The 19,443-nt window shown below is 52.9% G+C and overlaps 1 protein-coding gene across 1 annotated transcript; it reads right to left on the minus strand.

Annotated features, from left to right (window-relative positions):
• Positions 1-16,594: 16,594 nt before the first annotated feature.
• NKX3-2 (NK3 homeobox 2) lies at positions 16,595-19,135 on the minus strand (the record flags this gene model as incomplete). Its single annotated transcript, XM_080797097.1, has 2 exons — positions 16,595-17,124; positions 18,670-19,135. 2 exons carry the CDS (start codon positions 19,133-19,135, stop codon positions 16,595-16,597), a joined length of 996 nt encoding a protein of 331 aa, XP_080653223.1.
• Between the last annotated feature and the right edge of the window lie 308 nt (positions 19,136-19,443).

The raw sequence follows: 19,443 nt of genomic DNA on the forward strand, positions 1-19,443 counted from the left end.
AGGCTGGGTCAAAGAGGCTGTAATGGGTGCAAAGGCCACACAACTGTGAGTGGTTGTGTCAGCCTTGAGTTCAGGTCTTCTCTAAAGTCCTTGTCTCTGACCAATCACACCCAGTTAGTTACCAGAGCATTAAACAATTAATGTCACCTCCCTCTATACTAGGAGTATAAGTGTCTATAAGGGCAGTTCATAAGAGCTAACAATACTGAACTCTTACTGAGTGTTAGGCAGTGAGATAAATGCTTTACATCTACCTTTTAAAAATCATTTTACACAATAAGAAACCAAGGCACAAACACATTAAGTATCTATTAGCTTAAGGTCACCTTGCTAGGAAATGGCAGGGCTGAAATTGATATCCAGGCTACCCTCCAAACTGCCAGGCTCCAGGCAACGCTTACACCATCTCTTTGCAGGGCTCCTTAAGCTCTCAGTGAATGGTAGCCTCTATATTTGTTTATTTAAATCCAAGCAAAGACCTGGGATTCCTTCACATGCGAGCCATGGCATTTTGAAACAGCCATAGCTGTTTGAAAACAGCTAACGTGTATTGATTGCTTATCATACCCAGGGCACCAGGAACTGGGCACTTATTATATACCAGGCACTATTCTAAGTTTTAACTCATTTAATGCTAAGCAAACCCCTATGAGGTACGTTCTATTCCTATCCCCAATTTACAGATGAGCAAACTGAGGCCCACTGTCATCCGGCCAGTAAAAGGCAGAGTTGGGTTTGACTCCCAGGTACTTTGACTATAAATGATTCTATACTGGATATGAAGATGTAAGATTCCTCTGCTTAGAAGCTACTGCACCATTATGTGTCATTTCTCTCTCTCTCTCTTTCTCTCTCTCTCTTTAATTAGAGGGATGTCCTCTCTGATGGAGTTTCTCTACAGAGCTAAAGCACAACCAGCCCAAAGGAAAGAGGAGAGCCACCACCCCCAAACTTGGCCTCAGTCTCTAAATTGGTAAAATGAGCAGTTGATCCAGCTCTTGTAGGTTTGAGGCTTGCAAGTTGTGCCTGGAACCTGAATGACAGGACAGCTATCCTGTCCAGAGGGGCTCTCTACAGCCTCTGGGCATGTCTTTATAAGTAAGTGTGCATCAACTACATCCCAGGGCTCTTTGCATACTCTGGGGGTTACCAAGCACTTTCAAACCCACCCTTCTATTTGTGCCTTCCATTCAGAAAGGTGAAGGGAGATCTGTTACTCTTTAACTTTTAATAAGAAACCAAAACCCAGAAATCACAGTGGACAACACCCACTTTGGCTTCAGGCTGGCCTGGGTCATCAACAAACAAACTCCCAGTTGTCATGATAGCTAATTATCTTCAGTCTTCCTCCAGGGAAGCCTCAAACTTATTCACGTCTAAAAAATGTATTCTTAACACATTTCTTTTTAATCAACAAAGGCCAACTTTGGGGATTGCATGGAGGCAGATGTAACAGAGAAGCCAGCTGATTTAGCATTTACGCTGGTTGGCACACCTGGGCTGCATCCTCTTCCCACTCCTTCCCTGGGCATCCCCAAAGTCCTTGGATCAGAAACAGTTGAGACTGCAGCAGAGACAGAGTGTGGTCCACAGCAGACCTTGGGTGGGGTGGGGGAGAAGGTGTCCAGCGTGATGAGGCCCACAGGATCCATGGGACAGATGCCAGGTGGTAGTTGCAGCAGGGAGCTAAGGGGGGGAGCACGAGTGGTTGAGATGGGGTAAGGTAGACGGGGAGAACCACACCTGCTTTCAGACCTTGGTGTGTTGTGTTTTTTGTTTTGTTTTGTTTTGTTTTTCTCTTCTCCAGTTGTTTCTGGAGTGGGTACATAGTCTGGTTGACACTGTTGGGTCTATGCAGCTGCTGCGCACTTACACTGGAGCAGTGTCTGCAAACTCTGGTGGTTCCTCCCAGAGGAGACTTTGCAGAGTGCAGCAGGGGCTTGTCTGCTTCTGGGCCCTCATGCCACCCTTGGCTCAGGGCTCTGTGGGGACAACAGATAACCTCTGGGATTCACCTGCACACCCTAGGGAAGCTCCGGGTTTCCTTATATGATTGGGTTGTGTTCCTTAGCAACAGTAGCGTTCCCCCTTTCTTAGCAATAGCAGCGTCCCTTCCCACCACCGGGAAGTGGCACAGCGGCATCTCGGCACTGCTGGAACAGAGCCCCAGCCAAGGTTGGCCCCTCCCCAGTGCCTGGATAAGAGGCCTCTACCAATCTCCCAGTCATTTTTGTAGGTGAATATTTTCAACCTTGTCTTACAGAGAATGGATCTGAGGTTCTGTGACATACGCACAAGGCCCAGTTATTAAATTCTGAGCAGACACAACTCGTCCCTTGGACCTTTGTGCCTCTGTAGAACCAAGTGCTTTGGTCAACATCAGGCCCCTTGGGCCTATGTGATGAGCCATTTTTATTGTGGAACCTCTGGCGGAGGGGCTGTATCTCTTCAGTTCTCTATCCTCAGGGTCTCCCTCAGACCCACACTTGAAACAGGGGAGATGGGAGAAGGGCAAGGAAAGCTACTCTTGAAGCGAACTGGAGAATTTTGGCTGATAATGAGTATGCTGGGTCCACGGAGCCTCTAAAGTGAGCAACACCTGAGACATGGACAGGAAAATCTTGGTTTTAGCTTTCTGCCTCCTGGCCTTAATTTCTTCACAACGAGAAAGGGGAATAATAATCTGTACCTGGCTGGTATGAGCGATGAATATGAGTGGTCAAGGGGAATTGCATCAGTCTGGAAAGCAGTCAAAAGCACAAGTTCTGGGTGCGACTCCATCTCTAGTAGCCCTGTCTTCCTGGACAAATTACTTAACCTCTCTGTGCCTCAACCTCTCCCTCTGCATTAAGCTTACCCCAATGTTCCCTAGAAAGATTTGCCTCACTGGTTTTGAGGCTTGCAAATAAAAGAAAAAGCCAGGTCTCCCTTTCTCAGGCTGAGGGACACAAAAGCCTCCCTGCTCAGAATTCCAGAGATGGTTTTGAAAAAAACATACCCTCCAATTACCAACCCTGACATCTTGGACAAGAGGTACTCCCCTCTCTGCTCCTCTGTGTCCCCATTTGTAAAATGGGTCCCTAAAACGCATCAGTCTCTGAGGCCCCTGCCAAGTTCCGGTTTTTGTCATTGGTACTTGGCGTGGCGGGGGTTCTTGTTGGAGGGAGGGGCCGGAAGACTGAGGAGCCAGCAAAGACCGATCCATCCCTAGGGCTCCTCCAGCTCCACCCCTTTGGGCGCGGCTGAGCGGGTGGGTGGAAGCACCAGCCACAAGATCTCTTTGCCCCAGCAGGGAGGGAGAACCGTGGGGCCCAGAGTTCCCGCTGCCACATATGGTCTGTGGATTTAGGTGTCAAAAACCGGAGAATTAGAAATGGTAATTTTCCGTCATTATGGCTGAAACGCGATCTGTCACAACAACTGGAACATGTCTCCGCGCTAGCGAAAATAATGTTCGTGATTAGGAATCATTACGCATGTCAAGCCGAGTCCATTAAGTTGTAGGGAGAAATTAGGCTTGACGGGCGGAATCAAACTACAAATATACAGGCCTCGCCTTCAGGCAGCCGAGCAGCAGCCCTGGGGAGGAGGCGGGCCAAAGCCGGGTGTTTTCTTAATAGGAAACTGCCCAGAGAATTAATGCCCCTTTGTCGCCCCCCATGGGATTCCTCCGCCTCTCCCCACCGCCCAGACCCCACCCCAAGAGAGAGAGTGGGGCGCGGAGGTGTCGGAGGCTTCGGAAGCAGTGACTGAGAGCTTTGCAGTCCCACAGGCCCCTGGGTAAGTTCCGCGCTCACCACTTGCAAGTTGTGACCCTGCCCCAGTCACTTGACCCTCCTGAACTTCGCTCCCTCCTCTGTAAAGGAGAGATAATCCCACCCACTTCATGGGGTTCTCCTGGGGCTTAAAAGCGAGCAAATATCGTCACCGGAGCGCACTAGAAATCCTCAGACCCGGGAGATGCCTTTTCCGTCCCTGGAACACTCCGCTTTGGGTCCCGGTGAAATGCGCTGCTGGGTGCGCGGGAAGGGATTGGTGGCGGGAGCTGTTGGTGGCGGGAGCTAAGGATCTCTTGCCAATCAGTCCCTGAGAAAGGAAGTCAGAATCTGCAAATCCCAGAAGGGTAATCTCAGAGCAACCCCTGTGCCTTGGGTAGACCGTGTACTCCCTTCTCTATAACACTACCAAAGAAAAGGGTCACTAAATCCTCCCCCCTGCCTCCCTGGGCCTGCCCCCGCCAGCAGCCCAGAAGGATCCCTGGTGTCACCAGGAACCACACTGTTAGCCAGAAGAGGTAAATAAAGGAGCCAAGAGTAAGAAACCTTCCTTTTCAGGCAGCTGTCTAGTCCTCCTAAGATGAAAAGGCACTTTACTATCCCCTGATACGCCCTGTACGGAGTTTGGGAAGGATTCTCTCCTTTTTGCAGATGGGTTCCCCCTGCTCAAGTGTGAGCCTGGGAAGGCTGGTTCCTGCTTTGCTCTGGATCCACATCACCTCTGAGAGCTTGCCCTGGGCCAGGCACCAACTCCACACTGTCCCCCTTTTATCTCCCACCAAACCTCTATCTCCATACTTCCTTCCTGTGGGGAAACTGAGGGTCAGAGGTTAGGGAAGTCACCCAAGGGCTGGAAGCTGAGAGAAGTGGGAGTCAAGCCTGCTCTGCCTGCAAAGCCGGAACACCACGCTGCCATTTCCACCTACAACGCCACGGTCATCCACCCCTCCCCCCCTTACCTGGTTCTCTGTCCTCCTTGCTCCTGGTTGGGGAATCCCCCTCTCAGAGAAGTGGTGAAAATGAAATGAGCTAAGGCAGTAAAACATTTAGTTTGGGCCCTGACATTTCCGGACCTCATTCTTCTCCTCTGTAAATGGGATCCTTGCAGCCGCGGCTCTGCGGTGGGGAACAGAACGGAAATATGGCCAGCGCTGAGTACTTTGGAGCCAGACAGTCTAGTTCGAACCCCATCTCCGCCAGCAATAGCCACAGCGTATGGTCCATACCCAAAGCAGGATAATAGTAATGGAGCTGCCAGGAGGAATGAATGAAATAATTCAAGGAAAGCGCTTAGGGAAACAGATTAAGTGCTAAATAAAGCACTGATTACCAGAGCAGTGATTGGCCTGCACAGGCTTGGAGAGCCGCAGCCAGGCGGAGGAGAAGCTGACCCCAGCCCCCTCCAGAAACTTCTCAGTGTTTCAGCAGCTCCTAGAACTAGGGATGGGAATGGGGACATCAATTCCGCAGGGCTCCTGGGTTCTGGGGCTGTTCCTCCTGGATCCTCCCACAGGCCCCCGGGAGATGGAGGGGTTGTTCAAAAGGGAGGATGGGGGTGCCTGGGTGGCTCAGTGGGTTAAAGCCTCTGCCTTCGGCTCAGGTCATGATCCCAGGGTCTTGGGATCGGCTCAGGTCATGATCCCAGGGTCTTGGGATCGAGCCCCGCATCGGGATCTCTGCTCAGCGGGGAGCCTGCTTCCTCCTCTCTCTTTGCCTGCCCTCTCTGCCTACTTGTGATCTTTGTCTGTCAAATAAATAAATAAAATCTTTTTTTAAAAAAGGGTGGGGGAAGGATGGGCGGGAACTCCAGGCCCCTGGAGCTCCCGGCCTATTCTCCACTCGGTGCACATTCAGAATTGGGCAGACTCAGAGAGGGAATTAAACGAGGGGACATGGCAGGACAGAGCCTTAGCCTGAGTAGAGAGACCTTCTGACAGAGTCCAGCAAAGACTTGCCCCTAGCGACTAGCACATACCAAAAGTGCTCTTACAAACATTTAACATCCAAGGGACTCCTGGGTGTCTCAGTCGGTTAAGCAGCGGACTCGTGATTGCCGCTTGGGTCAAGATCTCAGATTGGTGAGGTCAAGCCCCAGAGCCCCATCTTGGGCTCCCCACTGCGTGCGTGTGGAGCTTACTTTGGTAGTAGTCTCTTTCTCCCTCTCCCACTGCCTCACCCTCCTTAAAAAAATTAACATTCCAGTGACCTTCCTTGACTGATCTCTCAAATGATACCCCGTGCTTGCCCTGCGATAACCTACGCTTACTTCGTTTTCCTTTTGGCACTTCTATCTCTGTCTCCCACTAGATGGTAAACTACGCTAGTGTGGGGCCTTTCTCCGCTGTACTCCTCAGGCAGAGTAGCTGCTTAACAAATATGGCTTAATATTTGGATGAATAAATAAAAGACAATAGAGAGAATGTCAGACAGTTCCATGCAAATATTTTTCTCTTAAAAAAAACCTCCCTGTTGATAATTCCCCTGCCAGCTCTTTTGAGCCCTCCCCTTGGTCCTGCACCCGGGAAGGGTAAGACCCCAGTTCTCCTCCCTATGTGTCCTGTGGCTATCTTGCTGAGTGAGTTCTGGAGCTCCTTCTCTAGACTGAATCATAAAGTAGGACACTAGCCTCTCACAAACAGAAGGACCAGCATGACAGGGAGGGCCTTCCTTTAGGAAACACTGCAGAGAACAATTAGTGTAAATCAAATAAATAATACACATCTTATAAAATAATTATTTTAAGAAACTTTTCTGCAAGTTATTATGGACAGAAAAATATCAACTGGAGGGGAACTGGCTGGCTCAGTCCTAGAGCATGAGACTCTTGATCTCGAGGTTGTATGTTTAAGCTCCACATTGGGGATACCTGGGTAGATCAGTTGTGGGGCTTCTGCTCAGGTCCATGATCCCATGGTCATGGGATCAAGCCCCATCAGGCTCCCTGCTAGGCAGGAAGCCTGCTTCTCCCTCTCCCAGCTTGTGGAGAGACAGCACCTTGCTGTCTGTCTCTGTCAAATTAATAAACTCTTTTAAAAAAAGAACCCACATTGGGTGCAGAGATCACTTGAAAAAATAAAATCTTGGGGCACCTCGGTGACTCAGTCAGTGAAGTGTCTGCCTTGGCTCAGGTCATGATCCAGGAGTTCCGGGATCAAGCCCCAGCCCTATGGCCAGGCTTCCTGCTCAGTGAGGACTCCCCACGACCCCCCCCCCCCCCGCAAGGTGTTTCTTGCACTGTCTCTCTCAAATAAATAAAATATTTTTAAAAAATAAAATAGTTTTAAAAAAAGAAGGAATCAACTGGAAAGCAGTTGCTGTACATTTTTAAGCCTTAGAAGTCTATACACTGAATTTATTTTAAAAGCACAACTGCAGTTGCAAAAAATGTACAGAACCTGTTGCAGCCAAGGTTTCCAATGAGGGCTAACTGTTCTTCTGTTTTGATTGTTTTTATAATCACTCAACACTGCTTGTCTATCCCTTCCCATCTCCACAGATAAGTTTCTTTAAATGTCTTTGTTTAACTTGGCAAATAATATTATCTATTAGGCTGTGAGTATTTCATGGTGCCTACTGTTCAGGGAGCACTCCCTTATTTTTGTGGAGGTGGGGGTAATTTTCCATATTTTCAGCAGAGCAACTCCTTTTGGGTCTTCATCAACCATCTGGTTCCAAATCCATGCTCTGTCCCCATAGGGTTTTTCAGGAGGTAGATTTTAATGCCTTCCCTCCCGGAGAATCAAAAAGACCTCGTGCTTGAATGCCTGGGTTCAGCTTCTCCAGCTAAGCACTTGGGCAACAGCACCTTCTTCCTCTTTGGGGGTTATTCATGGAACCAGAACTCCTTGCTAGTGAGATTCAATGGAAATGGGCTGGAGAATACATTCATGAAATATAAGACACTATACAGCAGGAAATTTTCATCTAAAACCATGTGAAGGGGCACCTGGGTGGCTCAGGTTATGATCTCGGGGTCCTGGGATTGAGCCCGCGTCAGGCTCTCTCCTTATGGGGAGCCTGCTTCCCCCTCTCTCTCTGCCTGCTTCTCTGCCTGTGTGTGATCTCTCTCTCTCTGTGTCAAATAAATAAATACAATCTTAAAAAAAAACCCCAAATACCTCTAATTTAATCTTCAAAAAATAAATAAAACAAAACCATGTGAAGGGGCGCCTGGGTGGCTCAGACGCTTAAGTGGCCGCCTTACTTTCAGGTTGTGATCTCCAGGTCCTGGGATTGAGCCCCACAGGGGGCTGCCAGCTCAGCAGGGATTCTGCTGCTTCCTCAGCCTCTCTCCCTGCTTATGAACTCTCTGTGTCAGTCTTTCCCAAATGAATAAATAAAAAATCTTTAAAAAAATGAAAACATGTGAGTGCCAGACCCTGAGTTGGGAATCCAGAGACCTTGAGCCCTTTGTCCAAAGCAGCTATCCCAACTAGAAGCACTGTGTTTAGGTGTCATCATAAGCCCACACCGGGAGGAGGGCAGGTAGGATCCCAAGTTCACCTCAAGGCCTGTAGGTAAAGCAGTTCTGCCCAGGGCCACTGAGGCCCAGCCCCCCCACCCCCCTTAGGTCTGTCCCACCACCAGATCCACCACAAATACCTCTCCAAGGGTATCCCCATCCACCAGGCCTGGCTCTCAGCTCTGTGGGGCAGCTAATGCTCTCCAATTTCCAAACTGGAGCATTCTCCCACCCCACTCCCAGCTCCCACCCCCAAATAAATCAGCAGTACAACATTCATTCAACACCATGGTGTTTTTCAGCCCTCAGCCGGTCAGGTATGGTATACATTTTAATAGGATCAAGTTTGAGATGATGAGATGATTTGTCAAGTTTCCTCAAAGCTAAGGTGGTACCAGGAAGAATTTGAGCCCCAGGCCTGAGAGCTTGACCCCAAGACATGAGGGGCTCTCCTGCTCAGACCCCCAGGACTGGTGCCCAGCAGGCCAGGAGAAGAAGACCTTGATGAGGTTTGGGAAAGCTCCGCTGGCCCTCCTGCTCTGGGCTGGCTTCTCAACAAGACCTGTGGGTATGCACTTGGAACCAGGAGGGAGGGATGTGGTGGGGGCTGACAAGGACAAAGCTGAAGGATTCTGATCCTAATTCATGAGTGCTTCAAATGTATATTCAACATCAAAGAGCAACAGGCTCCATGCTAGGCACTTAGGGCTCCTGTGGGGGCGGGCCTTCCGGACCTGTCTTCCCAGAGGTTGCAAGACCAGGTCAGACCACACTAGAGCTCAGCACTGAACCCAGTATTACTTATCACTGCAGCAAGTAGGTGGGACAGCTTCAGGAGCGACATTTAACTGAAACTTCCCAGGAGGGTTGACTCAGAAAGCCTGAGACCTGGAAGTTGAGACTTGAAGGGACATGGGAACTTGGGCAGGCTAAGTCTTCCCATTAGCCTGGGTTTTCTCTCACCTGCTCTGTGTCCTTCTCTTCATTGTCACCACCTCATATGTGTGTGTAGCTTCCTTTCCCAGTTGGAGGAAGGGGACAAAGCCCAGTCGCTTAAGTTCCCCCAGAGGGGCAGTGTCCCAGGCCTCGTCAGAGAGGGATTCCCAGAAGTCATCACCCTAGTGACACTCCTGCTCCAGGTCTAGGACGCGTGTGGACCAAACCCAAGCCGCCCCTGTCCGCAGGAGTACCGGAGACACCTGTCCAGGAGAGGAGATTTTACTATTTAGTTTTCGATCCTCAGGGAAGAGTGTCAGTTTCACTGACGGCTATCGCAAAAACACGAGCAAAAATGTAGTAGGGTGGGACAAAACCCCAGCTCCGCGGGTTACTCGAAGCTGTGGGGACACTTCAGTGCGGCATTGGGTCACTCGAGCTCTTTGGCGACTTCTGACCCTGTGTAGCCCTTTTGGGCTGCACGCGTCAAAGCATGGACCAGCGGGGGACACCGAGGTCCTGAGAAAACATTGTGGGCACAGCCCGGCCAGGGCCCCCTGCGCAAAGGGCAGCAGCGCCCGCTCGGTAACGTGCGCGTCCTTGCGTAAAAACCTCCGAAAACCCCACCGCGGAACTGCAGCTCCACGGAGGGAGGCCTTGGCGCACACAAGAGGAGCCATTCAAAAATGTTAATAAGCTTATTAAAATAATCGGTTTACTGGCTCTTGTTTTACAGCATGCTGCCCACCCTTGGTGAACTATGGGAGAGAAAGTACTAGTGGCATTAATTTTTTTTTTTTCTCCTTAACGTATTTTCCGTGTTTTCCATCCAAGGACAGGGGACTCTCCGGGGCTCAGTGCGGCCATCGAGGCGGAATAGCCTCAGGCCTCCCACCTCCGGAGGGCGGTGGGTGGGGAGAAGTCTAAACCGAGGACCACAGCTGGCCACCCAGGCTCGGGAAGTGCAAAGGAGGCGCAGAGATAATAACTTTGGAGAGACCTATGGTACTGGAATTGGGGAACCCAGGTCTTTTTAAAAAATGAAGCAAAACAACCCTCCTTCCAAAATCTGCGCACGAAGGGCATGGCTCATTATTTAAAATAGAAAGACTTTGTCTTTTACCTCCATTCCAAGCCAGAGTTCAGATTTAAGGAGCATCTCACACTCCCCCCCCCCTTTTAAATATAGATGCGGAGAAAATAAGTTAATTGCCTAGGATTCATCAAGTCAGTGGCAGAGCTGCCTCCAGCCTGTAGACACAGGACCCAGGTAGAATCACTTAATGGGTGTTGGAGGCCATTGAGCCCGACTTGACCACTTCCCGCCCCCAGATGTGCTGGTGCTGGCTGCAGGGAGAAGCTCTCACGTTGGTCTCCCAGACGTCCAGAATTGCACCCTCCTAAGGGATAGGGCGCACGCCCAAGTCGTAGGAGCCCTGCTCAGCCAGGTGGCCTGAGTGTGACAATCAGAAGCAGGCCGGGCTGGGGAGGAGAAGGACTCACTGAAAAGCCCCCAGAAGCCCCCAGAAGTTCCCCTCACACCAGAAGCTCTTGTTGCAATTGCGGAAACAGTAAGGAGTGATGTAGGTACTCGTTGAAGACCCTGAGGCCCAAGCAGAGACCACGCCTTCTGGGCTCCGCAGGCGCACTAACCCCTGGGCTGCGGGGGGGCCCCACCGGACCTGTGGGCGGGGCACTCAGGGACAAAACCGGGTGTGTGGGAGGCAGAGTGGAGTGGGCGGGCTCCGGGCGACGGGGGTGAAGGGGCGTGGGGGGAGGAGTAGGAAAGGAGGCAGCTTGTCACGCACAGTCCCAGCAGCTTGGGGGAAAGGATGAGCCCAGGAGCGAGCTCACCTTGCCAGAGGCTCCAGGCAAAGGGATGGCTCCGCTCCCGCAGCCTCTGTGTATTCCCTTTAAACTTGACCTTCTAACAGGAACCCATAAGTGCTATTCGCTTGTGCGGCAGATTCCGGGTCAGCTCCGGATCCGCCAAAAGCCAGGCGCCCGCCGGTCTTTCCCTGCCCGCCTCAAAGCAAAACGTAACAGTAACAGCAGCGCTCCGGGACGGGTGCGGGGCGGCAGGGCCGTTTGCCAGTTTTCATGTCCACAGTCGACCCAGATTTGGTCGTTGGACGTTTCCTTCATAGGTGGCATAGCCTTACACACACAACAGGTTTGAAAGAAGTTCATCGTTCAACTTAACCTGGACTCCATACCGGACCACCCCTGCTTGAAAGGCCCTGGGAATCAATCTCCTTTTATAAATGTGTTAATGATTTGAGCAACCTAGTTTATGTTGAATAACTTCTATGTGTAACTACAGAAAAATTAATTTATTACATGATGTAACCATTTACAATATAACACAATTTTTTGCAACCTGTTTTGGCATTTCTTCATTTAAAAAAACATATTTATCAGGAGACTTGAAAACTGGCGGAAGCCGGGAGTCTCTACCCCTCTAAGGGACTCTCTGCTGAGCACACCGAAGGTCACTTGGAAACTTCTGAAGGGTGCAGGAGTTTAAGGAAGATTGTTTCAGATCAGCTTACTAAGCATTGCCCAGAACTTTGTAATAATAATAATAATAATAATAATAATAATAATGGCAACGTTAGTAATAAGTCCATACCAGCTTTACAGTACTTAATGATTTTCAAAACACACCCACCCTTAGTAATCCAACCACCCCAAAGCCAAACCAGGAGATGCTAGTTCTAAGGGACTATCTATCCACACTGCCGGCCTCAAATACTAAAATATGCTTCTGAACTTTGAAAGACCCTGAAAGGCCTCCTTATGGCCTGTGACTTTGGACACTGTTTACCCAACTGTAAAATGGAGGCCATGTCCACGCTGCTCAGGCGGCCTCAGGAAAATGGTGCAGAGCAGAATGCAGAAGCACTTTTTCACGTGTAGCGTCCCAGACAACCGAACAACCGAATGTAGTTACAGATATTTGTTGTTGTTATGTGTTGTTTGGCTGCTCTCCAGGTTGCCCTCCTATTAAGAGCCTCAGCTCCTGCTACATTCGAGGCTCTGGGCACGGCCTTCCCTCGAGGCCAGGGCTTGTGCAGTAGCCACGCGCCTCTAGCGTGTGTAAGTACCCGCCCTCAGTGCTTTCTGACTTACAAAGCGCGTTCAAACATTTGCTGTGTCTTGCAGTACTCTCGCAGCTCGGTGTGATTCCCAATTAAGATTGTTAGCGGAGTGAGGCGGGTGGCCTGCAAGTCAAGCCCTGCAGCGCCTGGGCAGCCGGGCCCCCGCGCGGGTCGGCGTCACTTCCTTCCTCGTCCTTTGCGGACCAGGACCTCCTCTGCCGGTATTCAGGTTTCGGGAGATGTCTAAATTTCTCCGCGACTCAGGGTCCCGGTGGTGGCGGCAGCTTTCCCCTGAGGCAGAAGTCTCTTCTGTCTGCCTAGTTGAATTCTGTGGACGCGCTCGAGGCTGTACTCTACCCTCTCCTGGCAAAGACCGATGAAACGTGAATGGAGTGGCCGCCTGGCCAGGACAGAGCTCCGGCAGCCTGCTGGGGAGTTAAAGTCACAGCATCCCCGGCCCGAGAGATATCTGCAGGCCTTGGAGGACGTCTTGCTTCTGTGAGATGCCTGGTATGGTGTTTCCAGGTTTTGCCAGTTTCCCGGTCTGCAAAAGCTCCCCATTTCCCGGAAGCCCTCAGACACCGCCCCTGTAGGGGCCCAGCCCCTAGGGAATCGGGGATCCCAGGCAGGTGATATCTCCTTTGAGCCTTCCTTGGACCTTCTCCCATAAAATCAGATTATCTGGCAACCTCTTACCTTGGGCTAGCGCGGAGGAGTGGTGAGAGCACTTGGATTCTCAGTGGCGGGGAAGCCATCTATTTCCTGAAATGGAACCCATTCCCAAACTCCCACTGCCTGGCCCAGCTCTTCTGAGATTCTCCTACGGGTCCGAGGGCCCTTCCAACCTAGTGGCTTAGAGTTAGACGCAGCTTGGGAGAGTCGAAACCAACAGGCCAGGGATTTGAGTTATGCGCGCGCCCGCGCACACACACACACACACACTAGCGATATTTGGTAGTATATGGATCTCAAATTGCTGGCCAGAGCAAGATACATGGACTAAGCCCGACTCCTTGGGATGGATTTCAGGGCTGGTCACAGTGTGTCCTCTTCCCAGCTCTTCCTCCAGACGTGGTTTACCCATTTAAGTGTGCCGGTCATACCCAACTATCTCCAAGGTCAGCTCTGAGATTCGCTAAGGACCCAGAAGGACAGAGAAAGGTGAATAGGTCCTAAGGCTCCGCTGGCCTGGGGGAAATCAGGCCCCAAGCAAGCCGACAAGGAGCACTGAGCCCCAGGGGCACAGAGAGTGGTGGAGGAAGAGCCTCTGTCAGAAAGCAAGGAGGCCAAAGAGCTCGACTGACTCTTTCTCATCTTCAAAGAAGAAAAAGAAGCAGCAGCGGCAGCGGCGGCGGCGGCGGCGGGGGGCAGCAGGGGAGCTGGGAGTGGAGAAGGAAGAGGAAATTCAGAAAGCAATAGCGCCGATTTCCAACAGGAGCCTTGTCTATGGCTGGGGGAGCCCCAGGTAAAGGCACCCGTCTCAGGTCTCCAAATGTGAGGGGAGATCTTCGGAAGCCTGGCTGGCCCCGCAGGCTGATTCCGACTCCACGAATCGGATCTAAACGTGCTGCTGCCTGAGCCGGGTGCGGGGCAGCTCAGAGCGAAACTGCAACAATCTGGGGCAAACTGAATTCGTTTGAGTCATTTTTCCCCGGGCGTCTGGAGCCAGCCCGGCATTGCTGGTCCAGACCGGGAGTGCAGAAGGGACGGAAAAGGGAAGGGGAGCTGCCCGGCCTACTTGAGAGAAAATCCCTAGCTCCCTCAACTCCAAACCCGCAAGGATGGAGGACAAACTCACCTCTTAGGACGCAGTCACAACAAAATGCCATTTCAGGAGGGGAAAAAAAAAAACAAAACAAGCCCCCTCCCCCAAAACCTCTCAGTGTGGTGATCTCTGCAGAGAGGAAGGGAGGGAATTCTAGCATTATTGGAAATGTTCTAACTTTCTACAAGGAAAATGCATTCGTGATTAATTATGAAGCTTACATGGAATTTTTAAAACATGCCAAAAAGAAAATGATTGCAGGAACCATTTAGAAGGTGGTTAGACTTGGGGGTAAGGGTGTGCACATCCCAAGGGCATTTGCCTTTCCCTTCTCGCTTTGTTGCTTCCACAGACAGGAATCGTTCTCCAAAAGCACTTGTCACTGGGCCGGCCCCCCCCCCCCCCCAGCAGACCCCTGGCCATGGACTTTGGGATACAAAGGCCTGGGAATCCTGAGGCTGGAAAAGGTTGCCGACCCGGAAAAGGGCAGGTAGGCTTTTCTGGTTGGGGTAAAATTGAAAGTAGCTGGGGCCTGGGTTTGGCAACTCCCAGCTCCCGCTGGCCGCAGGAGGCCTCGGAGCCTGCAATGTGGCATTAACTCTTCCTTGCTCGACCGGGACCCAGAGCGAGGGGAGTGAAGCCTAAGCATTTTGCTCTGGCGAATCCATGACAGTCTGGGGAGTTGTGCAATGGGGGCAGGTGTTTGTCTGTAAAATGTAAATAATAAATAACCCTGGCCCTAGTCCTCCTCTATTTCCACCTTAGGCTTCTGTGTGGATCACATGAGACCATGTCACAGATGAGTGATTGGCATCCCTCTGGAACAATGTAGAGAGCCATGTGCACCCTGCCGGGGTCAAAGCTCAGTTGACCCTCCCCCAAGAGACCTCTTATTATAGGCTTGGTTATTATAGCCTTCAGAATTTCAACGAGTTTTTGCTAGCCTATTCTCCAAACGAAATGAAGACAGGGTCACTTACAGAAATGCTGGGAAAATCAAAAGCAGAGAGGACGTGGGCAGGTGAAGGAGACAGCAGGTTAGGTAGGGGTTGAAACTGGCTGTGGGTTCAGCTATGGACGCTTTCCAGACTCTGAGACCAATCCCATGAGAAAAAAAGAGAGAGAGAAAGAGAAAGAGAGAAAGAAAAAAAATCCTCGCCATTTGCTCCTTATTCAGTGGGATTCAGTTGTGAATTTTGCAAAGTCCCCTACTTTGCAATTCCCTGAGCTGAGTGGATTTAAACACTTTCTTCCCGGTGGGCAGCCAGGCCGCTCCCTAGAGGAAGGAGGCATCCTTGGTCCAGGACTGAAAAGTGGTTGGAAAGGAGCCCCAGACATTTTTACCATACAGCCAGACAGAGAGAGGTTCAGAGACAACACGGTGTCCAGGAGGGCATGTGAAACTAAAAGTTTATAAATTAAAGGAAAAAGAAAGATAAAGCGAACAGAGCTTCCAAACTTCACAAATCTTTTTAAAGTTAATATTCTAGTTGAGTGCACAGTGCCCTTAAGGAGGCAAAAAGCGACAAGGTTGACAGGATCATCTGTCTTAGGGGCAGGGGCTGGAATGGAAGAATCTTGGGTCAGAATGCAGGAGTCGTGGAGAATGTTAGAGACAGAGGGCCCGGCATCTGAACTGCGGGGTATTCTGGGAAAGGCCGGTCAGGGATATTCACATTGAATACAAAAATAACCGTTATTTGAATACAAACAACCGAAAAGTGCTACAAGTTTTAACCTCCTTTAAAAAAATAAAAAGAAATAAAAGAAAGTTTCTGCCAAGGGCTGCTGGGTTTGCCCTTTCCCGGTTCCGGGTTCCCGGAAGCTCCCGAGTTGGTGGTGGACTTCGGAGAGGAAAGATTTTGGGGGGCCTCTGACCAGCCCTATGCTCAGAGGCTCCCTTCTTTACATTCAGCACCCAAAAGGGCATCCCCACCCCAGCTCTGACACGGGGATGGGTGGGGGCAGAGGGCCCCAAAAGCAAAACTTTCACGGTTCAAATCAACCCCCTATGGCTCGGGGCTTCTTGGGGCTGTCAAGGTTCTGCACCCGTTCCTTACAAATGCAATTTCCAAAAAAAATAGATATGTAGATAAACATAGATTGGTAGCATGGATACCATGAACTATTGTGGCCTACTGCACGAAGCTCCCAGCCAGCCTGAAATTCTGGGGATTCAGGCTATGTGGATCCAGGAGTTCTCTCCGCTCCAGGGAAACGCCGTGTCCTGGCAGATACAATCCAAATCCAACTTTGTTGTGATAATAAATAATGTCCAAGAGCTTCCACGCAGGCAACGGGGGAGCAAGGGCCCTAGGCCATAGGGTGCCTCCTAATTAGGCATAGGGTGCCTTCAAATTAGAAAAAGGCGCCCCCTCTGGACAGACTCAGTCCCGCTGCCACGGCGCACTCCTGGATTTTGAGCCTGGGCTGGACTGCATCCTCCACTTGCCCCCTCGCTGGGGCGCCCTCGTACAGAGCACAACCTGCACAGCCGTCAGCGGCCGTCCGGAGCTGGGGCCCGGGGATCGTTTGCTGCCTCGACCAGGCCGGCTCACTGGGTGCCCGCGGCGGCTGCACACGTGGAGAGTGCCCAGCCCGGGAGGCAATAGTAAGGGTAATAGTAGGAGGGCTGCAGTGGCAGCAGCGACGGTGGCCGCAGCACCTCGCCGGGCAAGTACTGTCTCTGGTCGTCGCGCACCAGCACTTTCACCGCCACCTTCTTGGCGGCGGGCGCTGATGCCAGCAGGTCGGCAGCCATCTGCCGGCGTTTGGTCTTGTAGCGACGGTTCTGGAACCAGATCTTCACCTGCGTCTCGGTGAGCTTCAGCGACGCGGCCAGGTCGGCGCGTTCCGGCCCGGACAGGTAGCGCTGGTGATTGAAGCGCCGCTCCAGCTCGAAGACCTGCGCGTGGGAGAAGGCGGCCCGCGAGCGTTTCTTGCGCGGCTTGGGCGCGGCGGGCTCCTCCTCCTCCTCCGCGCCGCCCGCCGGGCCGCCCCCGCCGCCGCTTCGGCTGCACAGCGCGGGTACGCGTGCACTTCCGGGGTCAACAGCGTCGTCTTCGGCCCTAGGGCTGCGGTCGCCTGCGAACCCCAGTGGGAACAGAAACAACAGACTGTCAGCGCCGCAAACAAAGGAGGTCTGGCCCCAACTGCGGGGGGTGGGGGTGGGGGACGAAAATACGCTTTGATCCCAGCAGAGCGCTTGGCGAGGGTCTATAAGCCTCGGGTCCTCTAGATCGGTCTCAGAACCCTGTTCCACTAGCTTCTTATATGTAGGCCTGGGACGTCCCGCTCGGGAAGGGGACTCCGCCGCTGTATTAATGCTGTGTGGCCAAGATCCAGCTCCCTGCCCTCACTGGGCCCCAGGCTTCCCTCAGTAATGTGGGGGCACCAGGCCTAAGCATCCTCACAAGCCTTCTCAGTATTCAGCGCTGAGCTCTGGGGTGGGGGGGAATTCTTGGTTGCTCTCTCCCTGGGTTTACCCGCCACCGGCACACTCACACATACACACTCATCGGTGCAGCACACACGTGTCAACTGCACGTAAGGGAAGGTGGGGGGCCGAATCCTCGGACAGATGTATTCCGAGTCTTACCCCCAACCCCTCAACCTCCCGGAATTGTGTGAGATCTGTGGCAATAGAGCAGCCTTGGTGGGCTTCTCTCTCTCTCTCTCTCTCTCTCTCTCTCTCTCTCTCTCTCTCTGTGCAAGGAAATGAGAAGATTGAGGGGAAGAGAGAGAGGTGCCCCTGCTTCACGTCTTTGAACCCTAATCTAATGCGAGCTCTTCAGCCTCTTCCTGGATCTCCCCACAGGACCCTAGCAGAGAGGTTCAGAGCTCTGGCCTCTGGCAAGTACTATTTACTTGGAGCCAGGGTGAGGCCTACAGCAGCGACCAGCCCACAGGGGAGTGTTTGGGGGGTGTCTTTCTGACCCAATGACCTGCCAGCTCTGGCAGGGGATGTTCCTCTCCGTGCTACTAGTGGAATGACCCACATTAAGCCCCCCTGCCTTTAGCTGGCTGCAGGGTGTGCTGCCAGGTCTTGGGTACTCAGCCCATCCCAGTTCCCCTGAACTTGGGGTCTGAAAGCTAAAGAAGCCCTCCCCCCAAAGCCCAGGCTTGGCACATGCATGTTCAGTACCACTTGGAGGTATCCCTCACCACCTACCCTTAAGTAGAGGACCTCGGAGCCTTGGGACCTGGAGCTGGGAGCATTTCTGCTCTATGCGCCAGGGACCGTGGCACTGACTACTCCAGGTCTCTGGCCCCCTGGATCTTCCCTGTCGCTGATTTGGGGGATTTGGACACAGACAGGGCCGAAGCACTGGCGATGGACTTAAAGCCAGGGTGCAGTGGTTTTCTCTTAGCGCAGTCTAGGGCACAGTTGCCCCAGGACGTCTCAGGCCTCGCCCCAGGACGCAGGCTCTGAGGAGTTTCTCGGTTCTCTCTCGGGCTCGGTTCCCAGAGAATTAGAGCAGCCTGCGCCAGCGCGAAGAGCTTCGGGTCCTGGCCAGCACCAGGGCCCCAGGGCGTAGGGTACTCACAGCAGGCCCACCCCATTCGGCATGTTTTCCCTCCTTGCCAGCCCCTCTGCCCGGCCCCCTTCCCCGCCAAGCCTCGGCAGACCTGAGACGCTGGCCGACATCTCGCTGTCGCTCCTGCCTGCGGCTTCCTCCTCCAGGTCCTTGGCGGCGGGCAGCTCGCAGACCGGCTGGCCGAGGCCCAGCGTCCCCCCTGCACAGCCGGCCCCGCTGGCCCCCGGCGCGTCCGCACAGCGCCGCCCGCCCTCGTTCTCCTCGCTCAGCGCCGAGTCCGAGTCCCAACCAACCAGGCTCTCCGAGGTCCGCCCTGCAGCCGTTCTGGTCCCGGCAGGCGACGCCAGCAGAGAGTCCTCCGCGCCCCCCAGAGCGCCCGCGTCTGTCTCCCCGAACAATCGCCAGCAGCAGACAGCGGGCGCCTCAGCCACTGCCACTGCGGTGCCCCCGGGTACCGAGCGCCCCTCTGGCGCGGGCAGCCCTCCACGCTCCTCTTTCTTGTTGAGGATTGCCTGGATGGAGAAGGGCGTCAAGGTGTTGGCGCCGCGCACAGCCATCTGCGCCTTGAGCCAGAGCGGCCGGCCGGCCGTGGCGTGGGGCAGCTCCGAGTTGGACGCAGCGCGCGGGCCGCCGCAGCGCGAGTGAGCCGGGCTCGCGAGGCCCCAGCAGCCCACTCCTGCGCGGCCCAGCAGCCCCCGCCTCCCTCTGGCCCGGGATCAGCGCCGACCCTCACCCCCACTTCCGAGGCCCACCCCTCCCGAAGACCCCCTCCCCCCCAATCCAGAGCCAGACGCTCGACTTTCGCAGCTCAGCTGGATTATCTCAACGCCTCGCGCCCTTAGGGGCGGGCCGGGGTCTGCCCCCT

The sequence above is a fragment of the Martes martes genome (assembly GCF_963455335.1).
Source record: "Martes martes genome assembly, chromosome: 2".
In the NCBI taxonomy this organism is placed as follows: Eukaryota; Metazoa; Chordata; class Mammalia; order Carnivora; family Mustelidae; genus Martes; species Martes martes.